The 24,473-nt window shown below is 45.5% G+C and overlaps 1 protein-coding gene across 1 annotated transcript in view; it reads left to right on the top strand.

The window, feature by feature from the left end:
- The window catches only part of MNAT1 (MNAT1 component of CDK activating kinase), a 432,825-nt gene extending 415,965 nt beyond the window's left edge, over nucleotides 1-16,860 (top strand). The window contains exon 8 of the mRNA XM_063947711.1: nucleotides 16,417-16,860. Within this exon, the coding sequence (XP_063803781.1) occupies nucleotides 16,417-16,537 (121 nt within the window). The 3' untranslated portion in view covers nucleotides 16,538-16,860. The remainder of the gene's footprint in view (nucleotides 1-16,416) is intronic.
- The last annotated feature ends 7,613 nt before the right edge of the window (nucleotides 16,861-24,473 follow it).

Raw genomic sequence — 24,473 nt, 5'->3', positions numbered from 1 at the left:
ATGTTATTGGCCTTAGCATCTGCAAGGCGGGTGTCCGAATTGGCAGCCTTGTCCCATATATGCCCCTATTTGATTTTCCATGTGGATAGAGCGGAGTTGAGGACTCGTCCTCAATTTTTGCCTAAGGTGGTTTCTTCATTTCATATGACCCAACCTATTGTGGTGCCTGTGGCTACGGGGAACTTGGAGGACTCCAAATCCCTGGATGTAATCAGGGCCTTAAAAATGTATGTAGCCAGGACGGCTAGGGTTTGGAAAACAGAGGCTCTGTTTGTCCTGTATGCAGCCAACAAAGCTGGCGCTCCTGCTTCTAAGCAGACTATTAGTCGCTGGATCTGTAACACGATTCAGCAGGCTCATTCAACGGCTGGATTTCCGTTACCAAATTCGGTAAAGGCCCATTCCACTAGGAAGGTGGGCTCTTCTTGGGCGGCTGCCCGAGGCGTCTCGGCATTTCAGCTTTGCCGAGCAGCTACTTGGTCGGGTTCAAACACTTTTGTAAAATTCTACAAGTTTGATAACCTGGCTGATGAGGACCTTGCGTTTGCTCAGTTGGTGCTGCAGAGTTATCCGCACTCTCCCGCCCGGTTTGGAGCTTTGGTATAAACCCCATGGTCCTTACGGAGTCCCCAGCATCCTCTAGGACGTAAGAGAAAATAAGATTTTAAACCTACCGGTAAATCTTTCTCCTAGTCCGTAGAGGATGCTGGGCGCCCGTCCCAGTGCGGACTAAATCTGCAAGACTTGTATATAGTTGTTGCTTACATAAGGGTTATGTTACAGTTGGAATCGGTCTTTGACTGATACTGTTTTTGTTCATACTGTTAACTGGTTGCGTATTTTCCAGGTTATATGGTATGATTGGTGTGGGCTGGTATGAATCTTGCCCTTAGATTAACAAAATCCTTTCCTCATGTTGTCCATCTCCTCTGGGCACAGTTTCTCTAACTGAGGTCTGGGGGAGGGTCATAGAGGGAGGAGCCAGTGCACACCCATACTAAAAGTTCTTTATAGTGCCCATGTCTCCTGCGGAGCCCGTCTATACCCCATGGTCCTTACGGAGTCCCCAGCATCCTCTACGGACTAGGAGAAAAAGATTTACCGGTAGGTATAAAATCTTATTATTACCATGTCTGTGAGCGGCAAAATTGACGAGGAGAATTTAGCAGGCACTCCTACATCCCTAACATGTTTATCTTGTAAAACAGGGTTAATTGGTTTAGGCCGGTTGGTCACTTATGAGGGGTTGTGTGCGAACTGTTTTGCTTTTCAGCAAAGGGAACATGGGTTTTACTCCAATCTATTTCTGATCCAGAAGCCAAATGGGTCATTTCGACCAATTCTCAATCTGAAAATGTTAAACAAATACATTTGGATTCCAAGGTTCCACATGGAGACATTACGCTCCATAATGTTGGCTATGGAACTGGGAGATTACACGGTATCTCTGGATGTACAGGATGCTTACCTACATGTGCCTATAGCACGGTCTCATCAGTGCTACTTCAGGTTTGCCATCCTTCAGGAACATTTTCAGTTCCAAGCCTTGCCCTTTGGGCTAGCAACAGCACCCAGGGTGTTTACCGAGATTATGGTGGTTATGGCATCTTACCTCCGCAAGCAGGGGATAAGAATATTTCCATACCTCGACGACCTGTTAATCCTAGCACATTCGCAGGAGTTACTTTTGAGCCATCTTCAACAGACAATAGTTTGTTTACAGAGACACGGGTGGCTCATAAATTGGGAAAAGTCGTCTCTGAATCCGTCACAGCGGATGGTTCATTTGGGGGCCATATTGGATTCAGACCTACAGAGAGTTTTCTTGCCAGAGAAAAAGATGGTCAAGGTGCAGGTCATGACTCAGGAAGCGTTGCACACCCAGACAATGTCAATTGTAAACGCTGATTTACATACAGGACTAAAAGCAACACTTTAAAAGGACATTTCATACACTTTAAATGAAGCCGCTGCGGCCGCTATACTTAATCCACAATCTATGTACTTATTACACCATTAGCGTACAGAGTTCCGTACCGTGTACGGACTTTGCATACAAACGCAGCGCTGGCTGTACAAAGTACACACCCAAAGTTACACAGTGAACCCTTAACAGATATGCATGCGATAGTAATACACTTTAAACCTTAGCAGGGAAAGGAAAACACGACACCAGATTTGTATTTAAACTGCTGGGTTCCGACACCACAGCATATTATTACTGAATGGGGGTTACAATCACAGAGCAATACAATACAATAGAATAATGGCTACAGTCAATGGTACATACTTGTTTGAATTTCGCCGCGCTACCCAGTCTGGTCCTCGGGCATCTAGATAGATAACTTTGTGAGTCTTGAGAGAGAGAGAGACCAGGCCTGCAGCTGGCTCCTTTTATATAATCTTCCAAAACTTAACACAATGGATACTGTAATCTCTTTGTCCGTTGGACACAGGGATTGTCATTTACAGTACAGGAGAGGTCATAGGTTGGTTTGAATAGGTGGGCGATGTCTGTTCAAGATGCACTTGTGGGTGGTCTCCTGGGTTCCCGCCGCATACCTAATGTACAGTAAATACAGTTTATATCTATATTCTGCTCCTGCACATAACTATTCGCAGGAACGTGCGATCTTCTGCAAACCAACACCGGAATATTACCCTTAAAATACCCTACAGCTGGATACCAAACACCACCTTATAACCTTGTTCTGTCCCCTCCTATCCTGTAAAGGTGAATCCCTTTGTTCTGATACCATTTAAACTGTTGTAACTTGCTGATGTGATGCAGGGAGACTATGTGTACATTGTGCACTATTTGGATTAAATATGTAATGTGTTTTGATAGCTTTTCCAATGCGTTCACAAACCCTACCGTAAATACTCATACCACGCGCTAATGCGCAGGACCGCAGGAGCGACCATACGCAAATTGCAAATATGCGCACGCATGGCAGAACAAGTACACGCACGGAGGCCATCTGTGTGTAGTTTGTACGTGATGTGTGTACTGCAATATTTTTCGACTTCGACACAGTCCATGCAGCAATGCGACTGTTGGGTCTCATGGTATCAACCTTCGACATGGTGGAATATGCGCAATTCCACTCCATACCATTACAGCACTTTATTCTGACCAAATGGAACGGAAATCATCAGACGATAAAAAAGCAGATGATAAAGTTTCCAGTAAACGTAAAACGGTCTCTAGCGTGGTGGCTACAGAGGGACCATTTAAACAAGGGGAGACCCTTTTGGATAAAATAATGTCAAGTCCTGACGAAAGATGCCAGTCTGCAAGGCTGGGGTGCGGTACTCGGAAGCCTTTGGTTCCAGGGAAGATGGACCGTAAGGGAAAGTCGCCTGCCAATAAATCTGTTGGAAATAAGGGCCATTTATATGGCTCTAGTTCAGGCAAAGGACAGTCTGCAAGGAATACCGGTCCAGATTCGCTCAGACAATGCGACAGCAGTAGCGTACCTCAATCATCAAGGAGGAACTCACAGCAAAAGATTGATGGAGGAAGTAACTCCCATTCTAAGATGGGCAGAACTCCATCTCCCAGCATTGTCAGCAGTGTTTGTCCCAGGTGTACTGAACTGGGAAGCGGATTTTCTCAGTCGACACACCATTCAGGAAACCGAATGGGCATTACACCCAGAAGTGTTTCAGACAATAGTGAACAGTTGGGGTCTACCAGAGATAGACCTCATGGCGTCTCGTCTAAACAACAACGTTCCAAAGTACGGGTCGAGAACAAAGGATCCCGGAGCGGTCCTTGTAGACGCACTGTCTGTAGAATGGAAATTTCATCTGGCGTATCTGTTCCCTCCAATATCTGTTACCCAGAGTAGTGAGAAAAATAAAGCAAGCAAAGGGAGCAATAATTCTAATAGCTCCAGCTTGGTCAAGAAGGCATTGGTACACAGATCTACTGAGAATGTCCGTGGAAGCACCAATATTGCTCCCTCAACGTCCAGATCTGCTAATGCAGGGTCCTTGTTGGCACAGTCATCTGGATCGTCTGTCTATGATGGCGTGGCTGTTGAAACCTCTATCTTAGAAGCTAGAGGATTTTCAAAACAAGTAATCCAAACTATGCTTAGAGCAAGAAAGCCTTCTTCAGCTTGCGTGTATCATAGAATACAGGATTTTGGATTTCCTTCAAGCAAGATTGGATAAAGGTTTGAAAGTAGCTTCCTTGAGAGTTCAAGTATCAGCGTTAACTGTATGGTTTCAGCGAAAGATTGCTGATTTACAGGATGTATGTACTTTCTTTCAGGGAGTTGTACATATTCAACCTCCATTTGTTCCTCCTGCAGCTCCCTGGGATTTGAATCTAGTTCTTAAATTCCTCCAGGGACCTCCGTTTGAACCACTTAGGAGAGCAGATCTTAAATGGTTAACGGCTAAAGTACTTTCTCTACTGGCAATGGCGTCAGCCAGAAGAGTGTCAGATTTAGGAGCGTTATCGTGTAAGTCTCCTTTCCTAAGTTTTTTTTCCAGACAGAGCAGTTCTCAGAACTAGATCTGGTTATCTTCCGAAGGTGGTGTCAAAGTTTCACCTTAATGAAGAGATTGTAGTCCCAGCTTTTCAGGTAACAGGACTTTCTGCGGGAGAAGTGTCGCTGGACGTAGTCCGAGCATTAAGAATCTACATAGATCATACAAGTGCCATCAGAAAAACAGATTCTCTCTTCATCCTCTACGGATTTCATAGAAGAGGATGGCCTGATGGCTCCGAATGGTAATATCAGAAGCTTATTCTCATGCAGATCTCCCTACTCCGGCTAATGTCTCTGCTCACTCTACACGTAAGGTAGGTCCTTCATGGGCAGCACAACATGGTGCTTCAGCAGAACAGATTTGTAAGGCAGCCACATGGTCTTCCATAAACACATTTATCAGACATTATGCCTTGGATACTTTTGCCTCTCATGACGCAGACTTCGGGCGAAAGGTCCTCCTGTGTAATCAGGAGCGTCCCCACCACTAAAACTGGCTTTGGGAATCCCAATGTTATCCTGTGGATAACTTGTGGACCCAGCCAGAGAAATAGATGTTATGGTAAGAACTTACCGTTGATAACGTAATTTCTCTTATGTCCACAGGTATCCACAGGGGTCCCACCCTAATGCACCTGATTTGAGGATCTTGACAATCACTAAACCTCTTCCCTCTTGTATGGAAGGGTGTGCATGTGTGTTCTTATCGCCTAAATAGGTTTCTACCTGATGCTCCTGCCTAATCGCTGTGGAAAGAACTGATTTGACTGAGTCAGTGGGCGGGATTATATGGTGAAGCCCCGATGCATCCTGGGAGGACTGAAAGCTCGTGACCGTTTGGTGCCATTTCCGCTGTCGCTCCGGCATATCCCAATGTTATCCTGTGGATACCTGTGGACATAAGAGAAATTACGTTATCAACGGTAAGTTCTTACCATAACGTCTATATATATATATATATATATATATATATATATATATATATATATAATACACACACACACACTGCTCAAAAAAATAAAGGGAGCACTAAAGTAACACATCCTAGATCTGAATGAATGAAATATTCTTATTAAATACTTTGTTCTTTACATAGTTGAATGTGCTGACGACAAAATCGCACAAAAATTATCAATGGAAATCATATTTATTAACCCATCGAGGTCTGGATTTGGAGTCAGACTCAAAATTAAAGTGGAAAAACACACTACAGGCTCATCCAACTTTGATGTAATGTCCTTAAAACAAGGTCAAAATGAGGCTCAGTAGTGTGTGTTGCCTCCACGTGCCTGTATGACCTCCCTACAACGCCTGGGCATGCTCCTGATGAGGTGGCGGATGGTCTCCTGAGGGATCTCCTCCCAGACCTGGACTAAAGCATCCACCAACTCCTGGACAGTCTGTGGTGGATGGAGCGAGACATGATGTCCCAGATGTGCTCAATTGGATTCAGGTCTGGGGAACGGGCGGGCCAGTCCATAGCATCAATGCCTTCATCTTGCAGGAACTGCTGACACACTCCAGCCACATGAGGTCTAGCATTGTCTTGCATTAGGAGGAACCCAGGGCCAACCGCACCAGCATATGGTCTCACAAGGGGTCTGAGGATCTCATCTCGGTACCTAATGGTAGTCAGGCTACCTCTGGCGAGCACATGGAGGGCTGTGCGGCCTCCCAAAGAAATGCCACCCCACACCATTACTGACCCACTGCCAAACCGGTCATGCTGGAGGATGTTGCAGGCAGCAGAACGTTCTCCTTGGCGTCTCCAGACTCTGTCACGTCTGTCACATGCGCTCAGTGAGAACCTGCTTTCATCTGTGAAGAGCACAGGGCGCCAGTGGCGAATTTGCCAATCTTGGTGTTCTCTGGCAAATGCCAAACGTCCTGCACGGTGTTGGTCTGTAAGCACAACCCCCACCTGTGGACGTCGGGCCCTCATACCACCCTCATGGAGTCTGTTTCTGATCGTTTGAGTAGACACATGTACATTTGTGGCTTGCTGGAGGTAATTTTGCAGGGCTCTGGCAGTGCTCCTCCTGTTCCTCCTTGCACAAAGGCGGAGGTAGCGGTCCAGCTGCTGGTTTGTTGCCCTCCTACGGCCTCCTCCACGCCTGATGTACTGGCCTGTCTCCTGGTAGCGCCTCCATGCTCTGGACACTACGCTGACAAACACAGCACACCTTCCTGCCACAGCTCCCATTGATGTGCCATCCTGGATGAGCTGTATTACCTGAGCCACTTGTGTGGGTTGTAGACTCCGTCCCATGCTACCACTAGAGTGAAAGCACCGCCAGCTTTCAAAAGTGACCAAAACATCAGCCAGAAAGCATAGGAGCTGAGAAGTGGTCTGTGGTCACCACCTGCAGAACAACTCCTTTATTGGGGGTGTCTTGCTAATTGCCTATAATTTCCACCTGTTGTCTATTCCATTTGCACAACAGCATGTGAAATTGATTGTCAATCAGTGTTGCTTCCTAAGTGGACAGTTTGATTTCACAGAAGTGTGATTGACTTGGAGTTACATTGTGTTGTTTAAGTGTTCCCTTTATTTTTTTGAGCAGTGTGTGTGTGTATATCTATCTATCTATCTATCTATCTATCTATCTATCTATCTATCTATCTATCTATCTATCTATCTATATATATATACTGTGTGTGTGTGTATATATATATATATATATATATATACTGTGTGTGTGTGTATATATATATATATATACTGTATATACATTATATATATATATATATATATATATATATATAAAACACTCTTCAATTGCTTTTCAGATGTTTTTCTATCCTTTTTCTCAAACACTATGGTTCCATACTCGTAGGAGTTCCGTTTTTCAGCTACTTGTGCACATGCTAAACATGCCTGTACTGTTGCATGTGCTTGGACTGTTCCTAGCGGTTTCCGTTCTCTAGGTCGACCACACTTAGTTTGAGAGCCATTAGGTCGACCACTATTGGCCGACATGCATTATGTCAACATGGTCATTAGGTCGACATGTTCTAGGTCAACATGACAAAGGGTTGACATGAGTTTATCAAATTTTTTTCATTTTTAAAAAAACTTTTTCATACTTTAAAATTCATGTGGACTACAATTGGGTACGGTAACCTTGCTCGAAGCATGGCGAGCGAAGTGAGCCATGCGAGGGGACACGGTGCACTAATTGGGGTTCCTGGTCACTCTACGAAGAAAACACTACATTTAAAAAAACAAACCTCATGTCAACCTTTTGTAATGTTGTCCTAATGATTGTGTCGACCTATTGTGGGTGTCGACTTACTGTCGACCAATAGTGGTCGACCTAAGTGTGGTTGACCCTATGAACCACACCCCTGGCGGTACCACACCCGTTCCTGGCACTGGGTAGGGACTGCATATAAAACAGGAGATGGATTAAGTCAGTTATACAGCAATGTGTCTGCATTATCAAGGTTCACATTGTAAGGTGCTGGAGATTACTGGTGTTGGCAGCTTTGTTTAGCATTGATCATTCGTTCATTCTTGGCTGTCAGCTTGTTAATTGCAAACTTTGATGAATTTTAAAAACATCATAGAATGTACTGTATATGTACAGTGCTGTCTCCTGTCTGGATCTAGAAGTTGCTTTTGGAAATTGTTCTAGTAATAAACATACTGATATTGATTTGTTCGCTGTCTTCTAAATGCATTTATTTTCTACTTCAGCGTTTTGCACCATGTTCCCAGAAGTTTATACTTAACTTTTCTGCAGCATTTCAGATGAGTGGGCTGCAGGATCTGGTCAGCTCCAGGGCTGTTGCGTTCTGCAGGAAGGAAAGACATGTTTACACAACGTCAGCATTTGTTGAAAACCCAAATCGTTTATACTTTTCTGTTGTCTCATTTTGGAGAAACTTCTTTTGAACATGCTTCAGACACCAAAATCCGGTTAACCACTACCCTCGGGCGGTGAGTGCAAACCTTTGGTCAGATAAATGAATTCAACCTTTCCAAATGAGCAGCTGAACTGCAGGGCACGATCCAGAGATTTGTACGGTTAAATGCGAAATACCACAAGCCCATGGTGATTCATTGATTTGGAGCAGTTGCTGCCTATCGGGAAGATACAGCGTCTGATATTAGTATACATCAGATTCAGGAAAATGCTGTTTACAGGATTAGTGCCTGACAAAATACTGATTGATTAATTAATCACTAAGACAAAAGCCATTTTTCAGCATTTTATCTACATACAAATAAAGGCAGTATTATGATTATTTATTGTTATTATCAGTTATTTATATAGCGCACACATATTCCACAGCGCTGTACAGAGAATATTTGGCCATCCACATCAGTCCCTGCCCCAGTGGAGCTTACAATCTATATTCCCTACCACATGTACACGCACACACATTTACGCCAGGGTTAATTTTTATTGGGATCCAATTAACCTACCAGTATATTTTTGGATTGTGGGAGGAACCCAGAGTACCCGGAGGAAACCCACACAACCATGGGGAGAATATACAAACTCCACACAGTTAGGGCCATGGTGGGAATCAAACCCATGACCTCAGTGCTCTGAGGTAGTAATGCTAACCATTACACCATCCGTGCTGCCCAGTTATTTAGTGCACAGACATTCAGCAGCACTTTTAAAGGCACTATTTATTCATTCACATCAGTCCCTGTCCCAGTGTGGGAGAAAACACAGAGCAAACATGGGGAGAACATACAAACTCGTCACAGATAGTGCCTTAGCCAGGAATTGAACTCCTATCCTTGGCTGTGATGGGCAGTCTAACCACTACGCCAACCATGTTGTCATTTACTACTTTATTCCTAATATGTATAGCAGTTTAAAACATTCCTTCATCAGCCTGCAACCGGGCCTTATTTTTGGCGTCTTACTACATAATTTACACTATCATGTCTATCTAGTTTAATTGGCAAATTATGTGAAGGTTTGTAAAGCGTTCTAGGGATTGCTCATAAAGGCTGAACCTGTTGACATTCATAAACTATGACAGCCTTAACGCTGTTGTACAGCAGTGTAATAATATATACCAGCTTGGCATATAACGTTCCACAGGATGGGTGTGGAATGTAACATACCTCCTCCATCTTAAAACTAATTATCTACTTGTTAAAATGACTTGGGTTCTGTAAGGTATTAGTCCAGGACCTTTACCCTCCTCTCAATTTACCGTCATGCCAGCTCTCTCCACGGGCGATGTTCCTTTGCTGAATTTAGAACTCAAGGGAAATCTGTTTTTCTGTAAATCCATATTTTTTCAATATGATGGGAGGAATGGAATGTAACCAGCAGTAGGACCATTGTATAGACTATTTAATGGTGCATATGATCCTAATCTGATCCTAATTTATCCCAGTATGATTGCAGGAGTAACAAGGAAGGAAGCTTCCTGATGAAGCACATGGTTCCCATCATCCATTAAAATAATACACATAAACACAGACATGCATTCAATATGTGCACCTAGATGTTTATGTTGATGTGATTATGTATCAGTTCCTGAGTAATCAGATTATGCAAATTGGTGCGCTAGTCATTTTATTTGTGCCTTGCTCATAGCGTAAAAGTACAGTTTATATTAATAGGATATTTTATTTGAGTTATTGGGTCATTTCCCATGAAAGCAGGAATATCCAATACTGACGTGATATTACAGATAGTCTCTTTCTCTGACTAAGGGTAATGCGATGCCCTTTTGAATTACACAGAATCCCCATTTGGCCTTTGAAGTACATAAGGTTGCCCTAGGGATAATTTCTATAAATTTAAAAGTGGTGTTGCCCATAGCAACTAGAGTCTAGCTATAATTTTTCTGTGGCATCCTAGAAAATGATTGGAGGCTAGATGCATCATCGCTTTGAGAGTGATAAATTGGAGAGAGAAAAAGTACCAGCTAGGGTGGCCAATCCCGCACCATTTTCGCAATTCCAGGTTTTGGGATTGAAAAATGGTCAATCCAGGGATTCTCGCAATTGGTTCGTTTCCTGTGGCCTTGCCCTGCACACATAACTCACCAACATGGTACCTGGGAGGCAGGTTGATAACTTCCTCCAGTTCGGTCAGGTTCGGGTGGCGGACAGCTGGCTGCGCAGCGTGACCTCTGACTTCACGTCACACTGCGCAGGAGGAGCCTGGAGGAGGGAGTCAGGCAGCGTCTGAGCCTCCTAAGGAAGCTCAATGCTGCCCGGCATTAAAAAAAACAAAAACAAAAGAGCTTCCAATCCTGGGATTGAATCCAGGCTGATTTTTGGGCTAAATCCCGGGATCCCACCGATCCCAGGATTTGCCACCCTAGTACCAGCCAATCAGCTCCTAACTGCCACATGTTACAGGCTGTGTTTGAAAATTACAGTTAGGAGCTGATTGGCTGGTACTTTTTCTCTCATCTTGTTATCACTCTTCAAGCGATGATGCATCTAGCCCAGAATCTGGTTGCTATGGGCAAACATCACTTTTCTATTCTAAGTCTACCCCCTAATGTCTGTGAACATGGGATTGTTAGGGAAATTTAGATTGTAAACTCTGCTGAAGCAGGAATGAATGTACCTGAATAACTTCTCCTGATTGTATATCGCAGAACCTCCAACATGCCCCCTCCATCGGCTCCTAGACTTCCCAGGTCATTTATGAATGCAGATCCCTGTGTTAAAACAATGTTCTTATTAGTTACTTCGTGCAACACATGTGACTGCAATCTATATAATAATAGATGTTGGCTATCCCATCTCCTTCATGCACAGTGGGAGCCGAGGAACTCATTTGCCCCTTGCCAATCCTCCTTCTGCAACGACAGATGGAACAAGGCATGATGTAGTTTACAGCCGGTGAGGAGACGACGTGGCCGAGTGAGAGGGTAGAGTAAGAAAGTTGTAAATAAACTGGGAAGTCCAGGGGCTGGTGGGAAAGGGTCATGCTGAAGGGTCTGATATCGCTGCAGAATGTATTGGAGCTATAGGGGGGAACTAAGTTACCCAATTTACTGCAATTTTTTTCCTGGTAATTCAGTTACCCCATTTTTGCAGCGGTTTTTGTGCGAAAACACAGGGCTCTTATCCCGGATCCATGAGTTTATCGCAACTGCGGCCGCAAAAAATGGCAGTTATTGGGGATTTTGTGTCTCCTGCCTTGGGCAGGTAAAACAAAATGCATGATGGTGCTAGCTATCTGGAGCAATTGAATTAACATTCGTGGATTAAATTGAATTCCCACCATAGGATGTTATAGTTAAAGCTTTTGATGGAATTCCCAGGTTACAACTTTACTGTACTCTCTTGCCAGTTATTTCTTTTACACTTATACAGTAGTCCAAGTGAGCCATTACACATTTGACAGGTAAGACACAGTCATATTTTATATGCTTACCATATTTAGTAAAATGTATTAGGCGCCCACCGGGGCTATTCAATTGTCGTCGTCCCCATTGGCATACATACCCCATATGTGCACCAATTAGTACTGGGTTTAGCCACGCTTAGCGGCTAAACTCGTCTAAAGTACAGGTTAGGGAGTTTGAGCGCCAAAACCAAGGAGTTTACACACATTTCTAAGCTGCAATTAATCTCCACACTTGCATGCGTGCCCTAATGGAGCAACAATTGAATTGCTCTGTTGGGCGCCATCTAGTGGTGGCTGGGAAGATCAACAACTGAATCTGCCCTTTAAAGTGCTATCATTTTGTATTTGTAGTTTTGTGTTTTATTAGTGTTAAAATTCATCTCAAATTAGGGCTAAAGTATATTTAACCCTTTCCCTCCTGTGTCCGGTACATTTACCATACTGCCACTTCGAAAATCCCACGTAGGCCATTGCTTATGTAGATAATATTTTCACAAAGGACGATATCTTTAAATCCTGGATATTAAGAATTTGCTTTTACCTAGTCACACCCTAAGAGCATATTGGGCATTAGAAATGAAAAATGTCAGTAAGGCGCCACCTACAACATAACACAACATATGTGGTTGCAAAAAGTAGTTTATACCAGTATAGAATTTACAGAAACAATCACTATTAAGTTGAGGTTTAGAGCAATAAAAGACATTATTTTATGCGGTCTGCTCTAGTAAAAAAAAAAATGTTTTAAAATGGTTTTCGTCTTTTTCACAGAGGAAATTCTTTTCTCGTTGGTCTGGGGCCCTGGTAAGAGGCCGTTGGCAGGTATTCATAAGGAATTACTGCTGGTTCTGTGATGTTTAATGGTTTGCAATCTTTGTCAGTAACGTTTTAACCTATGCTGCAGTAGGAAATGTCTGGCTGCCATGTTAAACACTGTGTAGGTCGTGTTTGGGAAAGGAAGACATCACATTTTCTCCAGTACCTCAGCACTGTATTTGGTAACATTTCCCATGTACTTTGTTCTGGCAGCAATATAAAATGACAATATCTATTCGTAAAGGATAATGAGGGAGTCATAGTAAACTCTTCTAAAGAGGGCAAGCAAAGGTGATACCCAGGCTTGGCCTGGCCCACAGGGGTACAGGGGAAACCACCGGTGGGCCCCACTGCCTGGGGCCCCACCTCCTGCTCTAAGGATCAGGTTCCAGACTGTGCACTTGAATTATACATGTTACCTTATACTGGACAATGGTGTATTTTCTACAGTGTATTGCTGTTATTAATCTTATACATTATTATCATGCATGCAGCAGGTGAATTTACTGTATATATTTATGAAGGGGCCCAAAAGTTGCACTCTCTAATGGTTAATCAAACCAGTGAGGTGGCAGACCACACCCCCTCTGCAGACTGGCCACACCCCTAACATGGGCCCCTACCACTGCATTTCCTCGGGGGGCCTACATGCCCCAGTCTGACACTGGTGATACCTATAGCAAACAATCAGATTCTAGCTGCCATTTGTCTTCTAAATTCTATACAGTGATTTTTCCTGTTTCCCTATAGAGTGTAAGCTTGCGAGCAGGGCCCTCCTACCTTTGGCTGTTATTAACCAGTTTGTCTTCTCACTGTTTCCAATTGTAAAGCACAACGGAATATGCTGCGCTATATAAGAAACTGTAAATAAAAAATATATATATAGCTACTGTAGGATCAGATTGGATGCTATGGATAGCACGCCACTTGTCCACTTTGCAATGTTTGATGTGAAAGTAGAATGACACTAATACCCCTTTCACACTAGCGCAAAAACCCGGGTTATTGCTGGGTTAACCTAGGCCGCAGATTGGTATGAAAGGGTTAACCCGGGTTTAGTGACCTCAGGATCCAACCAGAGTAATCTACACAGGTTACAGGGCAGTGTGAGTGGGTCCCATTCACAGCATAGGGAGAGCCGCATTCATGGCGCTTGGAGATGGCATAATCTCCAAATGCTGGCAAAGGTAAGCCCTGGCAGTATCCTGGGTCGAGCCTGTGGTGTGAACAGGTATCAAGCTACTGTGATTCTGCTTGAAACCAATGTTCAGTGACCCGGGACTTTGGTCTGAAAGGGGTATACCGGTCTCATCACGCCACTGCCCACTTAGGGCCTAATTCAGACCTGATCGTAGCAGCAAGATTGTTCTCTAATGGGCAAAACCATGTGCACTGCAGGGGGGCATATATACCATGTGCAGAGACAGTTAGATTTGGGTGGGGTGTGTTCATAGTGAAATCTAAATTGCAGTGTAAAAATAAAGCCATACCTCCCAACTTTCTCCTTGGCGAAATCAGGACTCTCGCGCAGCGAAGCCGCGCTCCGACCCAAAAAGGGGATGTGACCTTGCTTGTAATGGGCGTGGCCTCGACAAACTGCCCATTTTCCTGCCTTTTGGGGGCGTGCCCAGCGCTCACCGAGCAGCTGGGCAGCCCCCGCTCCCCTCCTAGCAGTGAATACATGCCGTGCGCGTAATCAGTGATCAGAGCAGCGGGTGAGCAAAAGCTCTCCCAATGCCCCCCTGCCCGCGGGACACTGCTGCCCGCGGGTGGGACAGCAGGACAGGGTCCGAATATCGGGACAGTTGGGAGGTATGATAAAGCAGCCAGTATTCACCCTGCACATGTTAAATCTCTGTGCACGTTATATCTGCCCCTTTCTCTCTCCCCCCCTTCCCTGCAGTGCACATGGTTTTGCCCATTAGAGAACTATTTTGCTGCTGCTATCAGGTCTGAATTAGGCCCTCAGTGTGCACTGAGGTGGGCGTGGCTTGAAACAATTTACGTTATCATGGAATGCCCTAGTCTATTTTACAAGCAAATACATGTCCTTGTGGGAGAATCATCTGCTCTCTCAGGAGTTCAAGACATCTCCTAGTGTGAGACACCTATAAGGAGAATTAGGCAACTATGGTTTTTCTTCTTCTTTAGGGTATGTAAATGTTAGGACACTGATGATCATCATCACTGTGCAGCCATGGAGCTTGTTCCAGAAGTGCAGTTTAATGATAGGCAGCAGGATGAGTTACTTCTAACATAAGTGCCAGAATTATTCTATACTGAGCACTTGGATTGAGATCAGCCTCTGATGTTAATTCTGCCAGTTCAGATGGAACCAACTTGCAGCCAATGAGGTCTAATTGGCTATTGTAATCATTGTGTATGGGCACTGAACGATCCCCTACACAGATGTAGATGTGGGATTTATTCTACACACTATGGGCCTAATTCAGACCTGATTGTAGATGTGATCAGTCTTCAACATGGGGGAGACGCCCAGCACAGGGCTAATCCGCCCGCATGTCAGGCAGAAGAGTAGCTCCCAGCTAGCGCAGCTCCTGCACGCTGGCAGGGAACTACTGGTCGGTGGCCGGGTTGCCCCACCCAACGGTCCAGGCAAGCCTGCATTGCCCGGACCGCGCCCCCTAAACGACGGCGGGCCGCCCCCTCCCGCCCAGCGACCGCCGGTCAGTCAGGCAGAGGCGATCGCAGGGCCAAGACAGTCGTCGGCTGTCTGGCATGCGCGGTTCAGACCTGAACGCTGCTGTGCGAAAACACATAGCAACAATCAGGTTTGAATTAGCCCCTATGTACGATCATTGAGATGAATTTGTAAAGTAACTGCAATGAAATTTATTTGTTGCAATTCAGCCTTCCTTAGATTGCATCACTTGGATGCATTTAGAATGTGAGTAACATATGAGGCTTGTAGTTGCCATATCAACGAACGGTTACAGCAAGGTTGAAGGAGGAATAACTGACATGCCAGGCTTTGCTATTTGAGCTTTTTGTGTGCGATATAAACATTAGAGCAGTGGGATGTACTCCATTACACTTTACTTTTGAACAAAGCTGTAATGGAAGGTCCGGGTTAGTATGAGTAGCAAGTTTTATATTCTTGTTTAATATTTCACAAAATATTTGTGTCCTTTAAATGGTGGATGCCACGGGTTAGATCAGCAGAAATTCACTTTCAGGATCTCTAAGGTGGCCAAATGAAACACAGGTGAAGCAATATAACCGCAGGAGACTGAACACATCATAATTTAAATTCCTGTTTGGGATGTCCCTTTCCAAGCATGATGGCATCAACACAGTATTAAACCATCCGAGGTGTTTTACTGGTGGTCCTGTATTTCTTTTCCCCCCTGGCTCCTGCCAGAAAGGCATCTGTTTTAAGTTTCTTGTTGCTACCCCAGAAAGAATCATGCACATTGAAAGTCTGTTTGTTCTGTGAAGCAATGTTAATGACTCAACATAACCCAAAGCTCTGCTATGCCGACATGTAAGAATGAAAGCATAACAGTAGTCTAATAGGCTTTTAATCAGTTGTATGAATCAGTTGCTTCCCTAAACGTTTTTTTCTTCTTCTGAAATTCACAGCATATTTATGTATCTGTTGAATACTAGTGGTAACGAGCTACAGTGGCGAATCTGAATCGTGCACATCTGGATACCCCTAGTAAAATGAATTAGCATTGTATTTATAGGTTTTGTTGCTAAAACAATGTTCTCCTTTGTTCCAGGTATCTAAACCATGTACGGGCCGCCTCCCCACAGGATCTAGCCGGAGGCTATACTTCCTCTCTTGCATGCCACAGGGCACTGCAGGATGCTTTCAGCGGGCTGTTCTGGCTGCCACATTAACTTGCATACCCCAGTCTGGATGGAAGGCACGCTGGCACCGGACCAGCATCTAGCACAAGCCAATCTGGTAAAATGACTGCCATCTGCACCATACCTAGGCTGCTGTGCACTTTAATAAAGACAGCTGTGTTTGAGGGGAAGTGTTTTTTTGGAGAGAACAACCTAAGTCCCAATACATTTTTTTTGCTCCTATAGCGCAGCAACTGAAACAACAAGTCACGTCTGATGGAAGCAATGAATAATTCCATTTATATCACTGGGATTTCTCTAAGAAGTTGTACATTTTTCTGTTTATTTTTAAATAAAGCCAAGTTTTATTAGTTTGTGGATTTCCGTTTTTTACGAGGATTTGTTGAATAAATATTTGCAGAGCATTAGTCCGAGTGCGCAGCATTGCTTGAACGAGAAGCGTTCTGTTGTCACTAATGCAGAGCGGTTTATTTTATTTTCGCTATACAGCAAAGAGACAGAAAACTATTGGTGACAGATTCTAGTAGAGAGCATGCAATTACTGTTATGGATAAAGAAATGTATTATCTGCACCTGCATGGTTAGACTGCTGTTGTGGAACTACATGTCTCAGTATGCCAGACAACCTTAGGCTATGTACACTTTGGTGTTTGCAATACGTATCTTACTGTGTTTGACCAGTCTATCTACGACACTGCATTCATGCATTCTGTTCAGTCTGCATTTCTTTTAAACATGCATCTGTAACGGAGCAGGAAATGAATGCAAATAGTATCTCAGTGTGTTTCCAGTTGTGTTGGCATGCACGAGATGTACTACTGAAAGTGAACAAGAATTACAAAAAAAAAAGCAATGCAATGTAATAGCACGAAGGGAGAAATGCAAGTGTGTGTGTGTACAGTCTCCTATGTTTTTTAGTTTACACTTTACATGTAGTTCACTTGCACTAAAATCATATCTTAAATGCAGGATTTTAATGCAATTTTGTATGGGTGCACAGGCGCGTCGTACAGGTACAAAGCGAATCGTTGCTGTGCGATGGATTTAACAAAGAATCCAATCGCACAGCCGATCGCAAGGAGATTGACAGGAAGAGGGTGTTTGTGGGTGGCAACTGACAGTTTTCTGGGAGTGTTTTGAAAAATGCAGGCGTGTCCAAGTGTTTGCAGGGCGGGTGTCTGACGTCAATTCCGGGACCGGAAAGGCTGAAGTGATCGCAAAGGCTGAGTAAGTTCTGAGCTACTCAGAAACTGCACAAACTATTTTTGTACCGCTCGGCTGCACATGCGATCACACCCTTGCACAGCAAATATACACTGCCCAGTTGGGGGCGACTGTGCGTTTGCACGGCTGTAAAAAGTAGCTAGCGAGCGATCAACTCGGAATGACCCCCAATGTCTAGGTCGACATAAACGAAAGGTTGACACACATACGATCAACAATGGTTTAAGGGGTTATTCTTGTATTTCTCTTACGTCCTAGAGGGAACTGGGGTCCACATTAGTACCATAGGGTATAGACGGGTCCACTAGGAGCCTTGGGCACTTTAAGAAATTAATAGCGTGGGCTGGCTCCTCTCTCTATGCCTCTCCTACCAGACTCCGTTTAGAAAATGTGCCTGAAGGAGCCCGGTCACGCTTAGGGAAGCTCCTGAAAAGTTTTCTGTATTTAATTTCTATTTATTATTTTCAGGCAGTGCTGGGTGGCACCAGCATGCCTGTTTCGTGGGACTTAGGGGGGAGAACGGCCCAACTTCCTACAGAGTTAATGGTCCCGTTTCTCCGCTGACAGGACATAGCTCCTGAGGGAGCCATTCGCAAGTCACACCACGGCGAGCGTAAGTTCCCGCAGCACACCGCCACCCCTAACAGAGCCAGAAGTAAGAAGAGTGGTTAGCGGGTTGCCGGTGCTAATGGCGGCACAAGGGCAGGAGCGCAGCGCTGACAGGCTGCTGCACCAGGCTTCAGTAACGCACTGTAAGGCTGTGTATCCGCGGTGAGGGGCGAGCTGAAGCCACTACTGAGACCCACACTGGCGCACAGGGGTTCTAACCCACTGGTAAGCACACAAACACCGCAGCCAGTATATAAAAAAAAACGGGAAGACGTGCTCCATTAAGGGGGCGGGGATTCACCATGAGCGAATCCAGAAGCTCAACCAGCGCCATTTACCCTATGCAGATCTCACTGAATTGTCTCACAGGGACAGTGCAGCTCCTCCTTCAGGACTCCAGGTTACCTCAGCGGTACCAGGGGGTTATAGCAAAGGAGATGGTGGGGGGGGGAAAGGGAGCCCCTATTAAGGGTACTTAGTTTGCGACCCGTCTCCCTAAAGGGCTCTGTGTGGGTAAACTGTGTTTTTAACCTCTTCACTACTGTGTGGCTGTGTTTTTTTTTTTTTTTCTTGTTGCCTTGTCAAAGCAGTGTGTGTCCTGTACTGCAACGTGCTTCTCATCCCTGGGGGGCTCACTACAGTGTACTCAAGATGGTACACCTTCTCAGGTTAGTGGGTCAGCACCGGTGTGGTTAGATTCACTGAAAGGGATGATCTCAAATATTTCTCATAAATTGTCCCAAACTGAGAAAGAGACGCAATACTTAAGACAGTCTATGGATGACCTGATGAATAGGGATTCAGTTCCCATACCAGCGTCTCAGACCCCTGCCATTTGTTCACAAAAGCGTACCCTGGCCCAGATCCTGCATACTGACACCGATGATGATGTCACTGACACAGAGGAGGGTGGGGTGGACTTGGGTGGGGGGATGCAGCTCCGTCACAGGGAATTCAGGCCCTTATAGAAGCTATTAGGGAGGTCCTGCACATTCCTGATAAAGTGATAGAAGATACTGAGGAATCCCATTTTAAGGTAAAAAAGAAATCATCTGCTACTTTGCCTGCATCTAAGGAGTTAAATTCTCTATTTGAAGGAACTTGGGTCAATCCTGACAAAAAGTTTCAGATACCTAAAACGGTTAATAGCATCTTTCCCTTTTCCGCAGGATGATAGGAAAAAGTGGGAAGTCCCGCCAATTGTTGATGCCTCAATGTCTAGGTTGTCCCGTAAGATAATCTTACCGGTCCCAGGTGCAGCTTCCTTAAAGGACACGGCTGACTGCAAGATTTAGACCACTCTCAAATCTCTGTACCCGGCTGTGGGGGTGGCCCAGAGACCCACTATAGCTTGCGCTTGGATCTCTAGGGCCATTTCCAAATGGTCAGGTACTCTGATAGAGGACTTAGATTCCTTGCATAGGGGGGAGATAGTTTTACTCCTACAACATATACAGGACTCAGCTAATTTTATGGTCGAGGTCCTAACAGAGAGAGGCTTACTCCACGCACGCTCCACGGCCATGGCCGTGTCAGCACGTAGGGGCTTATGGCTACGTAAGTGGGATGCGGATTCCAGAAAGGGTGTGGAGAGCCTACCTTTCACAGGTGAAGCCCTGTTTGAATATGAACTGGATACGTGGATATCCAAGGCTACGGCGGGTAAGTCTACATACCTTCCTTCTGCAGCACCCCCGGCTAGGAAAACCTACACGGCTCCAACTCTGCAGTCCTTTCGGACAGCAAAATTCAACGGTAAATCCAAAGGTAATTCTACTACCTTCAAGGGTAATAGAAGTAAACCCAGAAAACCTGCACCTTCAGGCTCACAGGAACAGACCTCCGGCTCTGCTTCCTCAAAGCTTTCAGCATGACGGTGGACCGCACTGCCTAGAAGACAGGCAGGTGGGAGCCCGCTTAAGATATTTCAGTCACATATGGGCAACATCAGGCCTAGATCCCTGGGTCACAGATTTTATCACCCAGGGCTACAGACTGGAGTTTCAGGAACTCCCACCTCACAGATTCTACAAATCAGGCTTACCAGCTTCTGCAGAAGAAAGTATAACTTTACAGGCAGCAATACAAAAACTGGTACAGACTCTGGTCATTGTTCCAGTTCCACCTCACTTACAGAACAAAGGTTACTACCCCAACCTGTCTGTTGTTCCAAAACCGGATGGTTCGGTAAGACCCATTTTTAAACCTCAAATCCCTGAACCCGTATTTGCAGGTCTTCAGATTAATTTCAAGATGGAGTTTCTGAGAGCGGTGATCTCAGGTCTGGAGGAAAGGGAATTCTTGGTGTCCCTGGATATCAAGGATGCGTATCTTCACATCCCAATCTGGCCGTCTCATCAGGCTTATCTAAGGTTTGCATTACAGGACTGTCACTACCAGTTCCAGGCCCTGCCTTTTGGCCTCTCGACGGCACCACGGGTGTTCACGAAGGTCATGGCAGAGATTATGTTCCTTCTACGCAGACAGGGAGTGAACATAACTGCCGTACCTGGACGACCCGCTGATAAAAGCAGCATCCAGGGAGAAGCTGCTGGACAGCATTGCACTTTCGACTCGACTGCTCTAAGAGCACGGGTGGATTCTGAACCTGTCAAAATCTCACCTGGAACCAACAAGGAAACTTCCGTTTCTGGGAATGATACTGAACATGGAAGCAATGAGAGTTTTCCTTCCATTGGAAAAGGCATTGGTAATCCAGTCGATGGTACGGGAGGTTCTAAAACCACCCTGGTTATCGGTGCATTCGTCTTTTGGGGAAGATGGTGGCGGCTTATGAAGCACTGCAATACGGAATGTTCCACGCAAGGCCCTTCCAGCTGGATCTGTTGGACAGATGGTCCAGATCGCATCTACACATACACCATAGGATACGTCTGTCGCCAAGAGCCAGGATTTCTCTAACGTCCTAAGTGGATGCTGGGGACTCCGTAAGGACCATGGGGAATAGCGGCTCCGCAGGAGACTGGGCACATCTAAAGAAAGCTTTAGGACTAACTGGTGTGCACTGGCTCCTCCCCCTATGACCCTCCTCCAAGCCTCAGTTAGATTTCTGTGCCCGACGAGAAGGGTGCACACTAGGGGCTCTCCTGAGCTTCTTAGTGAAAATTTTAGTTTAGGTTTGTTATTTTCAGTGAGACCTGCTGGCAACAGGCTCACTGCATCGAGGGACTAAGGGGAGAAGAAGCGAACTCACCTGCGTGCAGAGTGGATTGGGCTTCTTGGCTGCTGGACATTAGCTCCAGAGGGACGATCACAGGCCCAGCCTGGATGGGTCCCGGAGCCGCGCCGCCGGCCCCCTTACAGAGCCAGAAGAGCGAAGAGGTCCGGAAAAATCGGCGGCAGAAGACGTTCCTGTCTTCAATAAGGTAGCGCACAGCACTGCAGCTGTGCGCCATTGCTCTCAGCACACTTCATACTCCGGTCACTGAGGGTGCAGGGCGCTGGGGGGGGGCGCCCTGAGACGCAATAAAACATGATAAAAATACCTTACATGGCAAAAAATACATCACATATAGCTCCTGGGCTATATGGATGCATTTAACCCCTGCCAGAATATACAGAAAAATGGGAGATAAGGCCGCCGAAAAGGGGGTGGAGCCTATCTCCTCAGCACACTGGCACCATTTTCCCTCACAGCTCAGTTGGAGGGAAGCTTCCTGGCTCTTCCCTGCAGTCACTACACTACAGAAAGGGTTAAAAAAAGAGAGGGGGGCACTAATTAGGCGCAGTATTAAAACATACAGCAGCTATAAGGGGAAAAACACTTATATAAGGTTATCCCTGTATATATATATATAGCGCTCTGGTGTGTGCTGGCATACTCTCCCTCTGTCTCCCCAAAGGGCTAGTGGGGTCCTGTCCTCTATCAGAGCATTCCCTGTGTGTGTGCTGTGTGTCGGTACGTTTGTGTCGACATGTATGAGGAGAAAAAGTGGAGACGGAGCAGAGTGTCTGTAACAGTGATGTCACCACCTAGGGGGTCGACACCTGAGTGGATGTACTGTTGAAAATTACGTGACAGTGTCAGCTCTGTATAAAAAAACAGTGGTTGACATGAGACAGCCGGCTACTCAGCTTGTGCCTGTCCAGACGTCTCATAGGCCGTCAGGGGCTCTAAAGCGCCTGTTACCTCAGATGGCAGATACAGACGCCGACATGGATACTGACTCCTGTGTCGACGGTGAAGAGACAACCGTGATTTCCAGTAGGGCCACACGTTACATGATTGAGACAATGGAAAATGTTTTATACATTTCTGATAATACGAGTACCACCAAAAAGGGGTATTATGTTCGGTGAGGGAAAAACTACCTGTAGTTTTCCTGAATCTGAGAAATACAATGAGGTGTGTGATGATGCGTGGGTTTCCCCCCGATAACAATTGATAATTTCTTAAAAAGTATTGGCTGTATACCCTTTCCCGCCAGAGGTTAGGGTGCATTGGGAAACACCCCCTAGGGGGAATAAGGCGCTCACACGCTTGTAAGAACAAGGGCTCTACCCTCTCATGAGATGGCCGCCCTTAAGGATCCTGCTGATAGAAAGCAGGAGGGTATCCAAAAATGTATTCACACACATACTGGTGTTATACTGCGACCAGCAATCGCCTCAGCCTGGAGGTGCAGTGCTGGGTTGGCATGGTCGGATTCCCTGACTGGAAATATTGATATCCTAGATAAGGATAGTATATTATTGCCTATAGAGCATTTAAAAGATGCATTTCTATATATGCATGATGCACAGCGGAATATTTGCCGACTGGCATCAAGTATAAGTGCGTTGTCCAATTCTACCAGTAAAATGGTCAGGTGATGCGGATTCCAAACGGCATTTGGAAGTATTGCCTTTGAAAGGGGACATTTGGGGTCGGTCTTTTAGACCTGGTGGCCACGGCAACAACTGGGAAATCCACGTTTGTACCCCAGGTCGCCTCTCAAAATAAGACGCCGTATTATCAGGCGCAGTCCTTTGTTGGCAAGCGGACAAAAGGTTCCTCTTTTCTGCTCGTGACAGAGGGAGAGGAAAAAGGCTGAAGAGATTACCCAGTTCCCAGGAACAGAAACCCATTCCCGCCTCTGCAAAGCCCTCAGTATGACGCTAGGGCCTTACAAGCTCAGGCACGGTGGGGGCCCGTTCTCAATGAATTTCAGTGCGCAGTGGGCTCACTCGCAAGTAGACCCCTGGACCCTTCAGGTAATATCTCAAGGGTACATATTGGAATTCGAGACGTCTCCCCCTCGCCGTTTCCAAAAGTCGGCTTTACCGACGTCTCCCTCCGACAGGGAGGCAGTTTTGGAAGCCATTCACAAGCTGTATTCCCAGCAGGTGATAATCAAGGTACCCCTCCTGCAACAGGGAACGGGGTATTATTCCACACTATTGTGGTACCGAAGCCAGACGGCTCGGTGAGACCGATTCTAAATCTAAAATCTAAAATCTTTGAACACTTACATACAGAGGTTCAAATTCAAGATTGAGTCACTCAGAGCAGTGATTGCGAACCTGGAAGAAGGGGACTACATGATGTCTCGGGACATCAAGGATGCTTACCTTCATGTCAAAATTTACCCTTCTCACCAAGGGTACCTCAGGTTATGGTACAGAACTGTCACTATCAGTTCAGACGCTGCCGTAGGGATGGTCCACGGCACCCCGGGTCTTTACCAAGGTAATGGCCGAAATGATATCCCTTCGAAGGAAGGGAATTTTAGTTATCCCTTACTTGGACGATTCCCTGATAAGGGTAAGATCCAGGGAACAGTTGGAAGTCGGTGTAGCACTATCTCAGGTAGTGTTGTGGCAGCACGATTGGATTCTCAATATTCCAAAATCGCAGCTGGTTCCGACGACTTGTCTTCTGTTTCCTAGGGATGTTCCTGGACACAGTCCAGAAAAAAGGTGTTTCTCCCGGAAGAGAAAGCCAGGGAGTTATCCGAGCTAGTCAGGAACCTCCTAAAACCGAACCAAGTCTCAGTGCATCAATGCACAAGGGTTCTGGGTAAAAATGGTGGCTTCCTACGAAGCAATCCCATTCGTTAGATTCCACGCAAGAACTTTCCAGTGGAACCTACTGGACAAATGGTCCGGGTTGCATTTTCAGATGCATCAGCGG

The sequence above is a fragment of the Pseudophryne corroboree genome, chromosome 12 (assembly GCF_028390025.1).
Source record: "Pseudophryne corroboree isolate aPseCor3 chromosome 12, aPseCor3.hap2, whole genome shotgun sequence".
In the NCBI taxonomy this organism is placed as follows: Eukaryota; Metazoa; Chordata; class Amphibia; order Anura; family Myobatrachidae; genus Pseudophryne; species Pseudophryne corroboree.
The sequence above is the reverse complement of the archived record's forward strand: the minus strand, read 5'-3'. Positions and strand labels throughout refer to the sequence as shown.